The sequence below is a fragment of the Aythya fuligula genome, chromosome 2, assembly GCF_009819795.1.
Source record: "Aythya fuligula isolate bAytFul2 chromosome 2, bAytFul2.pri, whole genome shotgun sequence".
In the NCBI taxonomy this organism is placed as follows: Eukaryota; Metazoa; Chordata; class Aves; order Anseriformes; family Anatidae; genus Aythya; species Aythya fuligula.
In genome coordinates, this window is record NC_045560.1 from 27,091,784 (window position 1) to 27,107,632 (window position 15,849).

The window sequence follows — 15,849 nt, forward strand, 5'->3', positions numbered from 1 at the left end:
TAGAGATAGCTTAGAAAAACTGGAGGCAAACTCTTTCAGTTATGGATGCAGTAATGACTTCAGGAGAGAGGGTGAGAGCCTTAGCACAGCATTTTGAGTTTAAAGGGTTAAAGTGTGACATTAAGGGAATATCTCTCACTGAAATTCCTTATTATTTTGATCATAGTCAATATATAGCAAAAAAAGTCTACTTCATTTATCAGCAACAGGGGAAAGAATCAGAAGACACTAAGAAGCAGTTCACTTTAAGTCCTCGTAATCCAGTTGCTGGGAGTCCTGGTTCTCCTTTTTGTCCACGTTCACCTTGTTGACCCTAGTAACAAAAAGACTTCTGTTAGACACAGGAATATAATTTGGCTTCATTCATTACTTGTATTATCTCACCAACTGTTTTACACATAGAGGTGGTCCAATTTTCAATCAAGTGATTTTTGACTGTAATATCCCATTCTGTCAAAACTCCAATAACTTGTAGAAGTGCATCTATTTTATTTATTTATAGAAAGTGTAAGTGAATCATGCCATATTTCTTCTTGTTGTTTTAATTCATTTAAGTATCTTTTATTTTCTATTTCCTACTGGTATATCAAAGATTCTGCTGTCACTGTAAGAAAGATGAATCCAAATAAAGAAAAATCAGAACCTCAGTTTAAAGGAAAGTTTTGATCTTGCAATTCTTCCTTCTAGTAGTTCTAAAACTATTTCTAAAGAAATTGGAATTAAATTTTTCAATTATGCTTTTTAAAGTATTTTTTCACTGTAGAGAAAATGTCTTCAAACATAACGTATTGCAGAACTACATCATTTTCCCTGCATTGATATTAAACACTGTTGCTGTAACTGCTACTTACAAGCCAAAGTAATGTCCAGATGAAAATGACTGTATTTCTCCCTGCTTTTGATGGAGTGACTACTGTGATTCTTCCGCCAATCAAGGTGATTACTAAGCACACAACTGCTTTACAGTTTATCAGTTCTTTTAATTTGTTCTCCTGAATATTTTGTCAAATTCCCTTTTCACCCTCATAGAGTTCTCACCTGACACCATATTGCTGGAGGCTTGGAGTTTGGCAGCAGTAATTTTTTACCTTACTTTCCTGTTCTCTTCCTCCTTTCCCTCTTGCTATGGTGCAGCATCAGCTACTAAATAAACTCTAAATAAGTTCTTTTTTTCTCTCCTAGTGTTTCTAACTTTGGTTTCATCTCTCTCTCATGGTCACCATGGAAGGCTGAAGGACAGACAAGCATTGCAAAAAAGAATTGGCCTGATGAGATCAGCCATAAGTCTCCAAACCATTGCTGCTTTACAGCTAAGTTGCTTAGTAAAATGCTAAGAACAATGTGAATAAGACACCAAATTGATTAGATATAAACATGTCTGAAAGTCACTTTGTTTAAAAAGTTGTGTTCATTTGGAAGCCAAAATTTACACTGAAAAAGGGGTGGATGTCAGCCGAAGCCTTATGCTCTGGGGAACACCTTAATAAATGAGTGTTTTTTCCTTGAAGAATCAGAAGTAATTGTTATCTCCAATTAACAAGCTCAGCAGTGAACATATCATCAAAACACACTCTTGAAAAGCCTGGCAAAGGATACATTGCTTGCTGCTTCTTCCTAGTGTTATATATATATATATATGTATATATATATATATAAAGTATCTTAACCATTACCTTTGGACCTGGCAGACCAAAACCTTTGGATCCTTTTGCCCCAGGATTTCCTTGTGGACCCTGTACACCCTATAAATCAAAATAAATGAGTTAATGCATTATATTTTTCTACATTTTAAATTCATCATGAGTCTATCTTTCAGTTAATATTTTATCTCATCTTCGTCACTATCTTGTGGATTTCACAGCCTTATCCAAGTGTAATGACTACAATTGCAAGCCTTGCAAAATGCAAGCTTTATTACAAGTGTAATGACTACAAATACTATTCAGGGATAAAGCCAATGGGAAGTTTCTCAGTATCTAAACCCCAATTTACTGGAATGCTGTAAACATGAATAATATTCTTTCCTAAAAACAAACAAACAAACACACAAAAAATGCAGAACAAAGCAAAACACACAAAAAAAATATCTTTTTGGATGTTTCTGTTGTTCTGCATCCACCTAATCAAGGCTGTTGACAAACTTCAACGGGGATTGAAATCCAGATGTGGTGGACTCTTACCTCATGAAGCCCCTACATGTCATTGTCCAAGCGGTGCACTTGATTTATCTCCTATGCAAATTATTATGCATATTACACCATATTTCTATTTTCTTAATCCTAAAATCATTCAAATCAGTTGTAACCATTAATGTCAAGATGCTTTCACTGAAGACTAACTTCATGCCTTTTAAAATGCAAAAACACTGAGATTTTTAACGTCTTCAAATCAAAATTAGAGCTCTGATGAAGTATAAAACAAAAAACTATGTACAAATACATACATATATTACATTCCCAAAGTGTAGGACTGATCTGATAGTTGTTTTGTTTTTTTTTTTTTTAAATAAAGTTTGTAGCAAAGCCATTTGCTCTTAGAAGAGCAACAGAGCTCTTCCATCTTTCTCATCCACTATGGCCACAAGAGTAGACAAACAGGATTAGAATTAAGAACAGTCTTCTTAAATAGGAGTTATAGTATGCAGTATTTTTGATGAAATTCATTATATGTTGCTGCTGTTTAATTCTTTATAAAAAGACTAGAATAAATGCAGGACAGATTTCACACTACAGCTAGGCAGTTTATGGGTGTCTTCTAACTTAACAATGGAACAGACAAATACCTCACTCAGGTCATACTAGCTGCCTTCTTCATATCTGCAGCTCAGTGTCTGCCTGTTCCTGATTCAAACTTACCTGGCTTCCTGGATTGCCTATTCCTGGTGGTCCTGCTGGGCCCTGTGGTCCTACTTGGCCTTGTTCACCCTGTATTGTATAAAAGTATTCCAGAGAGCTAAATTGCAATAAACTATGTTAGCTGATTAGTACATTTAAATTAAACACAGAGCGGTAGTCCCCAGACTGTATGATCTTGAGGTTTGCTGCTTCTGTTTGAGGTAAATGAGAATTTTGAATGCCTTAAAGTCTGCTTATGGCAATTCATCTAACACACCTCTTCCTTTCTGCAAACTCTATTGCATTTGTAACATTAGACAATCACATCTAGAGGGATCTGCAGCTTATCTTTCCAGACTGAGATTAATTTTGCAGATTTTCTTGTATTGAAATATACAGTTGCTTGCACAGCACTCAGAAGAAAATTTTGCAAGTGTAAAAGAGCAGCTAGAGGGTATTATTTTTAAAGAGGAGCTAGAGAGTATTGTTGAAAAATCTTTGTCAGGTGGTATTGTACAGCACTTAAGGCTGGAATAGTGGAATTACAGGAGTTCCTTTGGGTATTGAAAGTGGCAGAGACCCATAAAGGTGTCCGGGAAGTGGGACAGCAGTCCCTTCAAAGCAATAGTTAATTTAACTTACACCAGACACTCTTACATATTGAGATGGTCCCAAACACTTACTGCCCTGGCTGTCACTGCATTTTTCCTACATAGACATGGGAATAAGACAGTTTGTTTCTTCTCAGGTAATCAGTCTTCCTGTAACTAAAGCCTCGAGCAAGATGGTCTGGAAGGTGTTCATTGACCATGCCTCTTACAGATGGGCCACATCAGACCACCTAGGTTTCCCTGAAGATCTTGGAGATCCATTTGACAGAACAGTAAGATGAATAACTTCAAATCAAACTTCCCACATCTGAGAAACACTCCCTGTTGACTAAACTGTAGGTAACTCTGTATGGGAGTGTCATCTTCCCCTCTCACAGAAGAGAAGTGTGGGATAGTGAGGAGAGCAGGAGTCATGGGGACATGCGGGAAGGCAAAAAACAGGGAGTAGGAGTAGGGCTACATCACTAAACCATGAGAAGGAAGATTTGGATCAATGTCTCTGCTCTACATGACATTTGAGCGTTTTTCATCAGTCATCCTCTAGATCCATGCAAGTTACAGGCCAGAATCTCCTCAGGCCAAGGGAATTACAATTGTTCTGGATCATTCTTTGAGGGCCTGGGTGCCAAAAAGCTAACTAATTTCAGAAGCCAACGTGTTCATTGCCTGTCCCAGGTCCATTAGACTAGATAACCCAAAGGGTTTTTCATTTTTTTAAATATTTAATTTAAAATATTTTAAGTACAATATTTCTGAGATAATTTTAGGAGGAAAGTAAATCAATTTCTTCCCCCAAACTCCCAGCTGCATAGAATACCGTCCATAGTGCAGTTAACTTGTATAGATGAATGCTATGAAGTTTATGAAGCTGCATTGAAGGAGTACCTCAGATACAAGCTAAAACATATTCTCGTGTTGTTGTTTGAATAATTCATCATTAATTTACTATAAATATAACTATAAATATGATCAGGAAAATACTCTGTGTCTCACCTTGTCACCTTTGATTGATTGACCTGGCAGTCCGGTTGGACCAGCTACACCTTCAGAGCCTTTTTCACCCTAGAAATAAGTAACAGTTTTGTAACTGTATATGGGAATTTATGAAGGAAACGATCCAAGACAAACTTGTCAACACAATGTGGGTAATGAGGAGAAAAGTATTCCTTTGCAAAAAAACAAGAAAAACAGCCAACTAAATTATTAGTTTTACAGAAAAGTTACAATTTTACAAAGTTACAATTTTGGTTACAATTCATAATGTACTTCATCTGTATTCATTGTTTCGTTGAACACAGGACTTCAAAAGGAGAAAATTAAATACCATGAAGTCAGAAAGTACATTTTGAGAATGCGATAACATGTTCATTTTGTAAGTAGATAGAGTAGTTCAGAACCTTCTGGTGCAAGGACATGGCTAACGTCTTTTCCTTAAAAGGAAGAAAAATCTGCTTTGCTTGGTAGCTCAAGGCTCTGGAGAATCTTGAAGCCACTTAAAGAGGGATACACTTTGATGAGAAACCCAGTTATGATTCTACCATAAATCTTTGCTTGTTTATACTTATTTTTAAGAAAAGGAATGTTCACACATATTAAATTGCCACGTGCCCTTAATGAGGTAACTGTCCACAGAGACTCATATAACCCAAGTTTTAGCTTCCAAAAAATGGTAAGACAGAACAAAAATACTTCCTGAATGTTTTCTTCCAATAAAAAACATAAATAGCTAAATAGTCTTTCAGAAGACTACTTATCTCATTAATGCTGGTGAAAAAAGGTATCTTGGTAAATACATAAATACGAGAATCATTAACTTCTTACATTTAGAGGGACACTGCAACTCTTTTGTAATTATCTTAATAGAGCTTTTGAACTAGGAGGGGTATTCAGAGAGCACAGTGATTCAGAAGACCAAGATCTACCATACATGTATGATATTTTGTACCACTAAAATGATCAGTGCTCTTAAATAGCTTAGGCACTAAAGCAAATTTGTCCTATGATTAAATAATTTAAAAAATGTTTCCATAAAGCTACCTTTTGTCCTTGAATGCCCTCTCCTGGTAGACCTTTCTCACCTGGCAGACCATCAGGGCCACGTGGTCCCTGTAAGAAAAGAAAAAAAAAAAATCAGATGATATCAGCAATTACATTTCTTACTGACATTTTGTCTAGTTTGCTAATATAGTTCCTTGCAACTCTTATGGCACTGATAAGTAGCAACACTTACACAACAGCTGGCTGAGCCCAGACAATCAAATGAAGTGTAGTAAACCTTAATTGGAGGATTTAGATAAGAAGAAGGTAATGCTGAAATGATCTGAATGTCATAATGTCTAAAGACTCTATCCTTAAAACCCAAATGAAGTTGTGGGTTAATTTATAATAAATATATTTACTGCCTTGTAATTTATTCCTTATAATTTCATGTACCTGAAATAATGAAAATCATTAATTTGAACTTTTTTTTTTTTTTTTAATACAAAATGGCTGGCTAAACATAATTAGAAAATTCCAACTTTTGTTTAAATGAACACTGAAATAATTCTTTTGTTTTGTAGTATTTTTGGTTCTTCCAGAAAATTCAGCTTTTATTATTTAAAGCTACTGAAGAGTTTTTAAGGATGATCTTGATTAAATAAAAATATTACTACATTTTTTGTGAAAAAATATATTTTATAGTCACAAGGAGACTTTCAAAAATAATATTAGAATGAATTCTAACAATCATCTACATTTGTGGCTTCTTAATTAACAATCTTTTGATTATTAATGAAGTAAGAAAACTACACATTTTATACAGCAGGAAAAGCAAGCACTAACTTAACAATGGAAGAAGGAGTACAATCCTTTGCTTTGCAGCTTCCAAGGAGGCTATTAGAAGAAAACTGTTTCTCAGAGCTACAAAGAGCTTGCTAAAGGTAACTTACTGTAATTCAGAAGAGAAAGGTGTAATTAAAAGCATATAATTTGGATTTTTGCTTCTGATGCAATTCAAATTACAGACTGGAGTTGAGGAACATCTCAGACTTTGGATTTTTACCTTCTTAAAATTTGATTTTAAACATTTTTTAAAGATCTCCTTAATTCAAACAAGTAAGGGTATGCCTATTAGTATACAACTCCATGTCTGTCTGAAAACTGTATGCTGTAATCTCGCTCACATGGACCATGCAATTTTTTATTTCACCAAAACTTATTTGGACATGACTTAATTCTCCTACTCCAGCAATTCATGCACAATTACTGTTGCTATATTAGGCTGGCACAGCTGCTGCTCTAGACTATGTAGATTGGCTTATGGAATCAGTACCCTATATAGCTGCTGTCATTCAATTAAAGTCTTATTTATTAAAGACTTATTTATTTTCACTTCCGATTCATCTATCCACAACTTACAGGTAATCCTGGCTCACCAATTCCAGGAGGTCCCGGGAGTCCAATTTTACCTTCTCGACCTGGAGCGCCCTTGTGAAAAAGAATATTACTAAGTTCAGTCTTAATTCACCTTCATGCTTTTGAAAAGCTTAACATTTATATATAGATGACTTAATCGTGTCATTAGAAAAATCTGAAATCAAACAATATCTCTTGAGGTAAAACAAACATAAATGATAATTTAGAAACATTTGAAAGTACATTTTAGTTAACATTCAGAACCTTACATTGTATTTCAGTCCTCAAGCCAACTGCAAAGGATATAAGAACATCAGTTCCCATAGTGAAAAATAGTAAAGCAAATCCGTCACTTGATTGTATATCACAGTGACTGAGATGTATTTCTATGCCTTGAAGAATGATTACTCATTAACGCAATCATCTGCTAGTGCTTGACTTTGATCTCAGGTATTTAACCCTCATTTAAATGGCATTATTTCTGGCCTATTGTTTCAGTGGAATCATAATCAAAACTTGGGGTTGAAGGAAAAGCAGTTCTGTCATCTCCATTCTATACAAACGCACAAACCAGTACTACACAAGATTATAAGAGCTTGAGTTTGATAAAACTTCAGATGAGAACTTTCATCCAAAAAATGACTGACCACAGTTAGCACTTTAACAGACATATAACTGAGACTTACCTTGGGTCCTGGCTGTCCAACACCAGGGAGTCCTGGCGGACCATAGGGACCTATAGGACCTTGTTCTCCCTAGAGAAAAAAAAACAAAAAAAAAAACACAGAAAGACATTATTAAAGAAATAGTCTCTTTTCATAATCAAATTCTCCCAGAGTATCTTTCCATCACAACCATTCAGGGCTATAGAAATATGTATTTAAAGTAAAAAAAAAACAAACAACCAAACAACCAACCAAACAAAAAACAAAACAAAACACAACTGTTTTAAAACTAAATGTTTTGGTTAGTAGCATGGCCAATATCCTGGCCATACAATTTTCTGGGATAGATAATAAAGTCATAACGCCATTCAAAATGTGTTTCTTCCTCATCATATCTTTTTGGTCCTGATTTTATTCAATAATTTGGTATGTGCTTCCTTCACTCCTTTTCTTGCCAGGAAGACAGGTATCTGGAAATCAATCTGTGTTTATGCTTTATACATAGGACTAAAGATTTTTCCAGTAGCAAAGGCTGCATATCACAACTGTTGCTCTTACTACTGTCTTTGACTGCAGCTCCTCTTGTTAGCTGAATATGTTTCTAACAAAGCCAATGTAGGTTCTAGTGAAAACAAGCATCAGATCCCCCAAATTAACAGGTATTTAGAGTCATAAGCAGGAGCGAGGCAGATAAAACCCTTTGAAGATCTGAATTTCATTGCCTGGAGAACCTGACACAGACTGATACTACAAATACTAGTTCTGACACATTGGAAGATATATTCTAAAACCACTGACTCAGAAAATTATTAAGATCTAATTTAACCTAAGTAATTTTCTGATTAAAACATTGTATAGCTAATATGGTAATGATTTTCAATCAATTACAAATTTAAGTGCTTGGCAGTTCTCCAAATCAAAACAAATCCAGACAACCATTCACAAATACACATTTAATCCATGCACTTCACACAATACAACCCCTGCGATGAATAGGGTCTGCACCTTGATCTATTTAAAAAGTTCAGTACAACTGCTATGATATATAGAAGGGCCGGAGGGCAGACCCGGGAAACTACAGGCCTGTCAGTTTGACCTCAGTGCCAGGGAAGCTCATGGAGCAGATCCTCCTGAGAGTCATCACACAGCACTTGCAGGGGAAGCAGGCGATCAGGCCCAGTCAGCATGGCTTTATGAAAGGCAGGTCCTGCTTGACGAACCTGATCTCCTTCTATGACAAAGTGACGCGCTGGGTGGACGAGGGAAAGGCTGTGGATGTGGTCTACGTTGACTTCAGCAAGGCTTTTGACACCATCTCCCACAGCATTCTCCTCAAGAAACTGGCTGCTCTTGGCTTGGACTGGCGCATGCTTCGTTGGGTTAGAAACTGGCTGGATAGCCGGGCCCAAAGAGTCGTGGTGAATGGAGCCAAGTCCAGTTGGAGGCCAGTCACTAGTGGCCTCCCCCAGGGCTCGGTGCTGAGGCCGGTCCTCTTTAATATCTTCATCGATGATCTGGATGAGGGCATCGAGTGCACCCTCAGTAAGTTCGCAGATGACACCAAGTTAGGTGCGTGTGTCGATCTGCTTGAGGGTAGGAAAGCTCTGCAGGAGGATCTGGATAGGCTGCACCGATGGGCTGAGGTCAACTGCATGAAGTTCAACAAGGCCAAGTGCTGGGTCCTGCACCTGGGGCGCAATCACCCCAAGCAGAGCTACAGGCTGGGAGAGGAATGGTTGGAGAGCTGCCAGGCAGAGAAGGACCTGGGAGTGATGGTGGATAGTCGGCTGAATATGAGCCAGCAGTGTGCTCAGGTGGCCAAGAAGGCCAACGGCATCCTGGCTTGTATCAGGAACAGTGTGACCAGCAGGGCTAGGGAGGTGATCGTCCCCCTGTACTCAGCTCTGGTGAGGCCGCACCTTGAGTACTGTGTCCAGTTTTGGGCCCCTGGCTACAAGAAGGACATGGAGGTGCTTGAGCGGGTGCAGAGAAGGGCGACGAAGCTGGTGAGGGGCCTGGAGAACAAGTCCTACGAGGAGCGGCTGAGGGAGCTGGGCTTGTTCAGCCTGGAGAAGAGGAGGCTCAGGGGTGACCTTATCGCTCTCTATGGGTACCTCAAGGGAGGCTGTAGCGAGGTGGGGGTTGGCCTGTTCTCCCACGTGCCTGGTGACAGGATGAGGGGGAATGGGCTTAAGTTGAGCCAGGGGAGTTTTAGGTTAGATGTTAGGAAGAACTTCTTTACTGAAAGGGTTGTGAGGCACTGGAACAGGCTGCCCAGGGAAGTGGTGGAGTCACCATCCCTGGAAGTCTTCAAAAGACATTTAGATGTAGAGCTTAGGGAAATGGTTTAGTGGGGACTGTTAGCGTTAGGTCAGAGGTTGGACTCGATGACCTTGAGGTCTCTTCCAACCTAGAAAATTCTGTGATTCTGTGATATCCCCTACGTGCATTTGCTCTAGGACCCTGATATAGAAAAGGTCTTTAAGCATGATCTCAGTGGACCTACTTGTGTGCTTAAACACCTACTGTTTCTTCTATGTAGGAACACTAAACACTAAATACTAACAATTTCTTCAAAGCTTAATGTTTAGACAGAAACTCAGGTATAATAGTAAGTGAAAATGGATGAAATCTGAAATATTGCTGGGACAAAATTCCAAAATACTTCAATCTCTTCATCTTAACAACAGTATGCCTCAAGACTTCATATTTGTATGTTATATTCACTTACAATGAAGACCTGCAAATTCAAAGATTATTTAAAATTCCTTATAAATATGATAGTTTGGGAAAATAATTGTTCTAAATAATGGAGAAATTAGAGGGAAAATATCTTAAGAACCTGCCTTTTGCAGGAGTAGGTGCACTAGCTTTAAGTCATAAGTGACAAATTGCAGAATAGCTTTGTGAGTTTAGCTATTCTACATGTACTATGTTGCTATGAGGGACACGTTACCCATGGAAATCTCTAGGCAAACTCTAATGCCTGAGATCAGAGTCTTCATCTTTGTAGCCCTCCTTTGGATATTCTCTAATAGTTTTAGAGTGTGGCACCCAAAACTGCACACAGTACTTGCGGTGAGACCACACCAGTGCAGAGTAGAGAGGAAAATCCCTTCTCTCAACCTGCTAACAATGCCGTGCCTGATGCTCTATGGGATACAGTTGGCCTGTTTTGTTCATAGCTGTTTTTTTATCTCCTGTGTCTGTTTTGAAACTCACTAAAAATAAAATAAAATAAAAAGATTCCTCAAATGGCCCATCATCTAGACTTCCAGCTCATCCGTGGAATTAATTTAGCATTGAACATGCTGTCCTTTAGATTCAGCTGATCAAAAAGAATTTTTATTAACCGTTTCCCATCAGCAGGAAATTTAGGGAAGGCCAAGAATAATACAACTAAAGCTAGCATTTGCATCCTCTTTAATTCTCTTTTCAAGCTCTCTGTTTTAACACTGCTGTACTTTAGCTGAATTTCAGGGCTTTCTGGGATGATTCTGTTTAGACAAGAAGTAGAGAAAATATGTAAGGAAATGTTTATTTCTTTAGAAAATGATATACACTACAAGCAACATTTTCAGAAGGGTTTTTGTGACTTAGAAACATCCATTTCATTTCCAACCATAGCAATTTTGACTACTGAATTTCATCAATGCTGACAGATCACAATTAGCTAAGCATTGGTGGAAGTTCAGCTCCTGCATTAGCATGTAGAAGTGCATTGGCCGAACAGTACCAGCAAAGTCCAGTGCCGCTGGTGTGCACTGCTTCCCAGGCAAAGGCATCCCTATGGGAGCTACACAGGTAAAACTGTTGTATTAAGGTTTCAGAAGAAAGTTCTGCAAACAAATTTCCATGCATAGACACCCTCCAGGACAGAGACACTTCTGCTGTGTTTATCTGCAGCTGTACTTCTTGCAAAGGTCATCAAGATATACAAAACATGGCTTTTGGAAGAATATTAAGCAAACAAAAAAAAAGCCCAAGATAATTTGCCTTTCAGCTCATAGCCTCCCATAATTCACCACCAACTCTTATTCCAATAGCTCTCTGCTTCACTAGTGGAGCTAACAGGTACAGCCTCTTGTAGTTTCAGGGTCTGTATATCATAAAGTTAGGAATGGACTTCACCTCAAGGCAGAGGTGCCTCTGACAGAAAGAATTAGACACAGACCACTGTAAATGCTGGCACTTTTAGAGTGGCAGACTGGAAAACTGACACAACATAAATAGTTGATTATTGCTACCTTCCAACTTCTTGAGTCTGATCAAAAGCCTACTGAAATCAACTCCTTTTGATTCAAAAGGCTTTGGTCAACTTGGCTTCTTTGTAGGAATAGGGAAGTCCATAAGGTGACAAAGCAGTTGCTTTGGCTTTTCTCTCTCCTACATGTACTTTATCTATTGCCACTAAGAATCTCTGCCACTACTCTTTTTAGTATGTTGCAAGATTTACTTAAAACATGCTAGTGTGATTATCATTCCTCCTACTAAACTCACACGCTGACAAGATGATATGGCTTTGACAGCTGCTGGAGGTGGATCCCCACTCTGGCTTCCAGCCTGAGCAGCTATAGGCTCCTCCAGGAAACACACACACAAGCGGTGCCCTCTCCCACTGCTACTGCAAGAAATGATGCACACATATGCACACACAAGCCAGCTGTAGCTGCTGCTGGACTCACTGTTTTCCCTACAGGCAGAGCTGCAGGTTCATGTTTTGACATGGTGCTTCCTTCCTGTGCCCTCTCACTCATTCACACAGGTACGGGGTGGCAGCCATGGCCAGGCAGTGTGCAAAGTGTTAGCTTTTCAAATTCTCAGTCGTCATCTTTATCATGGAAAAGGCAGCCTAGGGTGTGTGTTGTGCCAGGATGAATTAGCATGCCACACAGAAAAAATGCAAAAGATATGTGCAAACTTGAAAAATATTAAATAAATATATCAGATTCAAACAAACAAACAAAGCCAAAACCAAAACAGCAGCACGCTAGCCTACTAGGTGTAAGCAGGCTACTTTGGACACAGCAAAAGCCCCTAAACACACTAGCTACATTTGTCAAAACTAAGCCTAAGAAATCGTGTAGGAACTTGTTCCGTTCTGAAAACCAATGTTAGGTAAATAACAACCTCCTAATGCAGCTGAAACAATAAACCATACCCCTTTGTTGTGTTTGGAAAGTGTCTTCCAATTTTTATTTTTATTTTTTGGCCTGTTGTCCAAACAGACATTGTGTTTCATATCTATTTCTGACAGCTTCTGACAGAACTTTCCAACGACAATAACTCTGGGGAATGCTTCCTATTACAATTTATTTGTTCCTGCTCAAGTTTACCCACATGCTAGGGCTATGCTAATGCATGCATTGTCTCGATGGAAGTCTCAGAAAAGTTAACATTTTTCCAAAAGCTCTTATTTAACCATGATGAAAACATTATCTAGTTTTCTCTCCAATAACTGATGTCCTTTAACCAGCTTTGATGCAGCTTTTATTTGTTTTTCAATAGATACCGGTGTAGACACTGTTAAGTAGGCATTATAATAAAAAGAATGTAGAGTAGCATGAAAATTTGATAGGGGAGGATGTCTGAAGATTAATGATGGGGGAAAAAAAAAAAAAAAAAAAAAAAAAAAAAAAAAAAAAAAAAGAGCCTTTTTCCAGACAAGATGCAAAATTGGAACTTAAACTATTTTTACCTGTTTTAAAGACTATATATCAGTCATATGTTCATACAGCTATTAGCAAGCCTCTGTTTTAACTTCTACAATCACAGTGCTACAAGAAATGTGAAATTTATTAAAACAGTAAAGCACTGCCAATAATAACATTACCTACAGTCAGAAGGAAAATTCTACTTTTCAAAGTAGCTTCTTTGTAATCATTCTCTTTGTTTAACATTCCACTCAAATCCACTCAAAATTTTACATATTAAAATTGTACAATTTTAAGCTTGGAAAATACATTAAAGTCTACCCCCCAGCAAACAGTTTGCTATGTTATGATAAATACCAGTTAGTGCCAGCATAAATGGCTTCTTTACTTTTAGGAACGCACATACACCCTGCAAGGAACAGGAAGTCTGTATGTCAGAGTCTATAAAGCTATTAATGACTAAGATATAACAAATAAGCTATAGTGAAAAATATGCTTTCAAATATGATGCTCTTTTTAAACATTTGAAACAACAATGGAAACAGATACAGATATTGAATATATATTACTGATATTTAATATTTCTGAGGTAGTTGTGCTACACCAAAACTACACTTCTTTATAGGGAAACTGTATTGTTCAGCCTCCTGGGAAACATATAACTTGCCAGATAAGTAAGGAAAGAATTTCTAAGTCATGAGAGAAGCAGGAATCCTTAGCAGTTCATTCTGGGACACATTTTCAGGGAAATATGCAACAAGGGAATTTTCATAGAAGCGTTATCCCAAGATGTTTTCATGGAAATAAGTGCTTTCAATACCCACATTCAAACTTAACTATCTCCTTTAAAGTCTGAGTACTCATCTGTTCTTACAACTTTAGCTGGTAATTCTTTGAGAGTTTTTGTTAAAGGCACTCACTTTAACAGTGGCTTTTAAAGAATGTGTTGTTCTCAATCTTTCCATGAATATATCAGGGTTTATAGAAATGTGTTATTTATTGCCAGTAGCTGGTCTAAAAGTTTAAGCAAACAAACCCAGTTTTATTTTTGAAATGATAACCATACCAACTCCCTGCTCATTACTTCCTTCTGAGTGGCTACCTTAACTACACAGGTCACGTCCACTTCCTGATTTTATGCCCCAATTTTATAATGTGTAACCAAATCATTCTGTTTTTAAATTGTCCACTGAACTTCTGAAAATTCAGTCCCTCACTAACAGATTTTCAAAATTGCCTTGAATACAAACACTCTTACAGAACCTCACTTGTGCAATTGTACGGAATATGCTTTATATATATATATATATATATATATATAATAAGCAAGTATCTAAATCAATTAATGAAAAGCTCAGTAATAGGCATATGCATGTTGCAAATTCATTTATCTAACTCCAAGAATACTAGGAACATGTGGATCCGCACATTTTATGTTTTCAACCCCAATGAGATACTTTAGCTTTGCAAAAATGTAGCAGCAAAAACTCAGGACTGAGAAGTTTGCTTGATCAAAATAAATGGCATTACATTCACTCTTAATGTTCAGAATTCACTCTTAGAATTCACTCTTAGATTGGTAGAATATAACAATGTAATATAGGAGGTGATAAATAAATCCGATGAAAGTAAATGCCGTAGCCAGCTACAATGCTATTTTCCTGTATTAGCCAATGCAGATAAGAGATATGTAGAAGAGAAGTACTTAAATCACACAAAGCAGACTACTAGAACATTGGAAGTGAGATGAGATTCTCTTTGGATCATGCTTCTGGACATTGGTGCTTAGGGCAGAATATATCACATTTACAGAGCAAGTAAATGTTTTGTTTCCATCTACAGAGAATACTAACTTTACCTCCTGTGTCCCCTTACGAAAGCCTATGCCTTCCTGTAATAACTTCAACGTGATCTTTGAGAAGCTGGCCTAGCAAAAGCAAACACTACTGATTTAATCAACAAACCATCTGTTAACAAGCCATCTAGCCGGCTCCTGGCAATCCAGGCAGCAATATAGGATATTACTGGAGCAGAACCAAGCACAGCATGGCTTTTCTCTTTGCTGACCTTATATTTCTAGTACTTTTAATCCTTCTGTAAATGAGATCCTGTCTTTTCTTTGTTTCTTTGTTTGTCTTTGGGAAACTGTTGTTTGCATCAGCCAGCAAAATCGTAGTGTAGGCCAACTATGCTTTCATGGTGAGACAAGGAACACAATTAGTTCTTTACTCTTACAAGCTGCAGTGTGACAAGAGTCAAAAATGTGTTTACCACAGGTAAAGGTTATAAATCAAAGTTCTGCAATTTAATTAAATTGGGTGTGGCGACTTCAAAAGAACTACAAAAGCTTTTTCTTTTTAATTTTAATTTTAATTTTTTTATTTTTATTTATATGTTCTATAGCTGGATAGAGTATGTAATATGCTTTGATGTAAGTTTTTGTTTCATGTTAGAATGCAGATAACATGTTGTGGTTGATAAAGCTGAAATATGCCTTAAAGTGAATGACCTTCAGCAAAGTTGTAAGAAAATATAAAGCACAGCTATGAATGGTATTCTTTCTCAGTATTTTAAGTTAGTGAGAGAGAAAAGATAACGTACACTTTGGCATTAACAATATAACTGTTATTTTGTGAATTTAACATCTTTTTAGTGAAACATGGCCAATAAACATCGGAAAGTCAATACA

At 37.3% G+C, this 15,849-nt stretch overlaps 1 protein-coding gene across 1 annotated transcript in view; it reads right to left on the minus strand.

The window, feature by feature from the left end:
* COL28A1 (collagen type XXVIII alpha 1 chain) overlaps positions 1–15,849 on the minus strand; it is a 66,866-nt gene that overhangs the window by 34,496 nt on the left and 16,521 nt on the right. Inside the window, exons 12-18 of the mRNA XM_032182138.1 lie at positions 7,528–7,596; positions 6,845–6,913; positions 5,483–5,551; positions 4,439–4,507; positions 2,856–2,924; positions 1,674–1,742; positions 245–313 (exon numbers count right to left, since the gene is read on the minus strand). Of these exons, the coding sequence (XP_032038029.1) occupies positions 245–313; positions 1,674–1,742; positions 2,856–2,924; positions 4,439–4,507; positions 5,483–5,551; positions 6,845–6,913; positions 7,528–7,596 (483 nt within the window). The remainder of the gene's footprint in view (positions 1–244; positions 314–1,673; positions 1,743–2,855; positions 2,925–4,438; positions 4,508–5,482; positions 5,552–6,844; positions 6,914–7,527; positions 7,597–15,849) is intronic.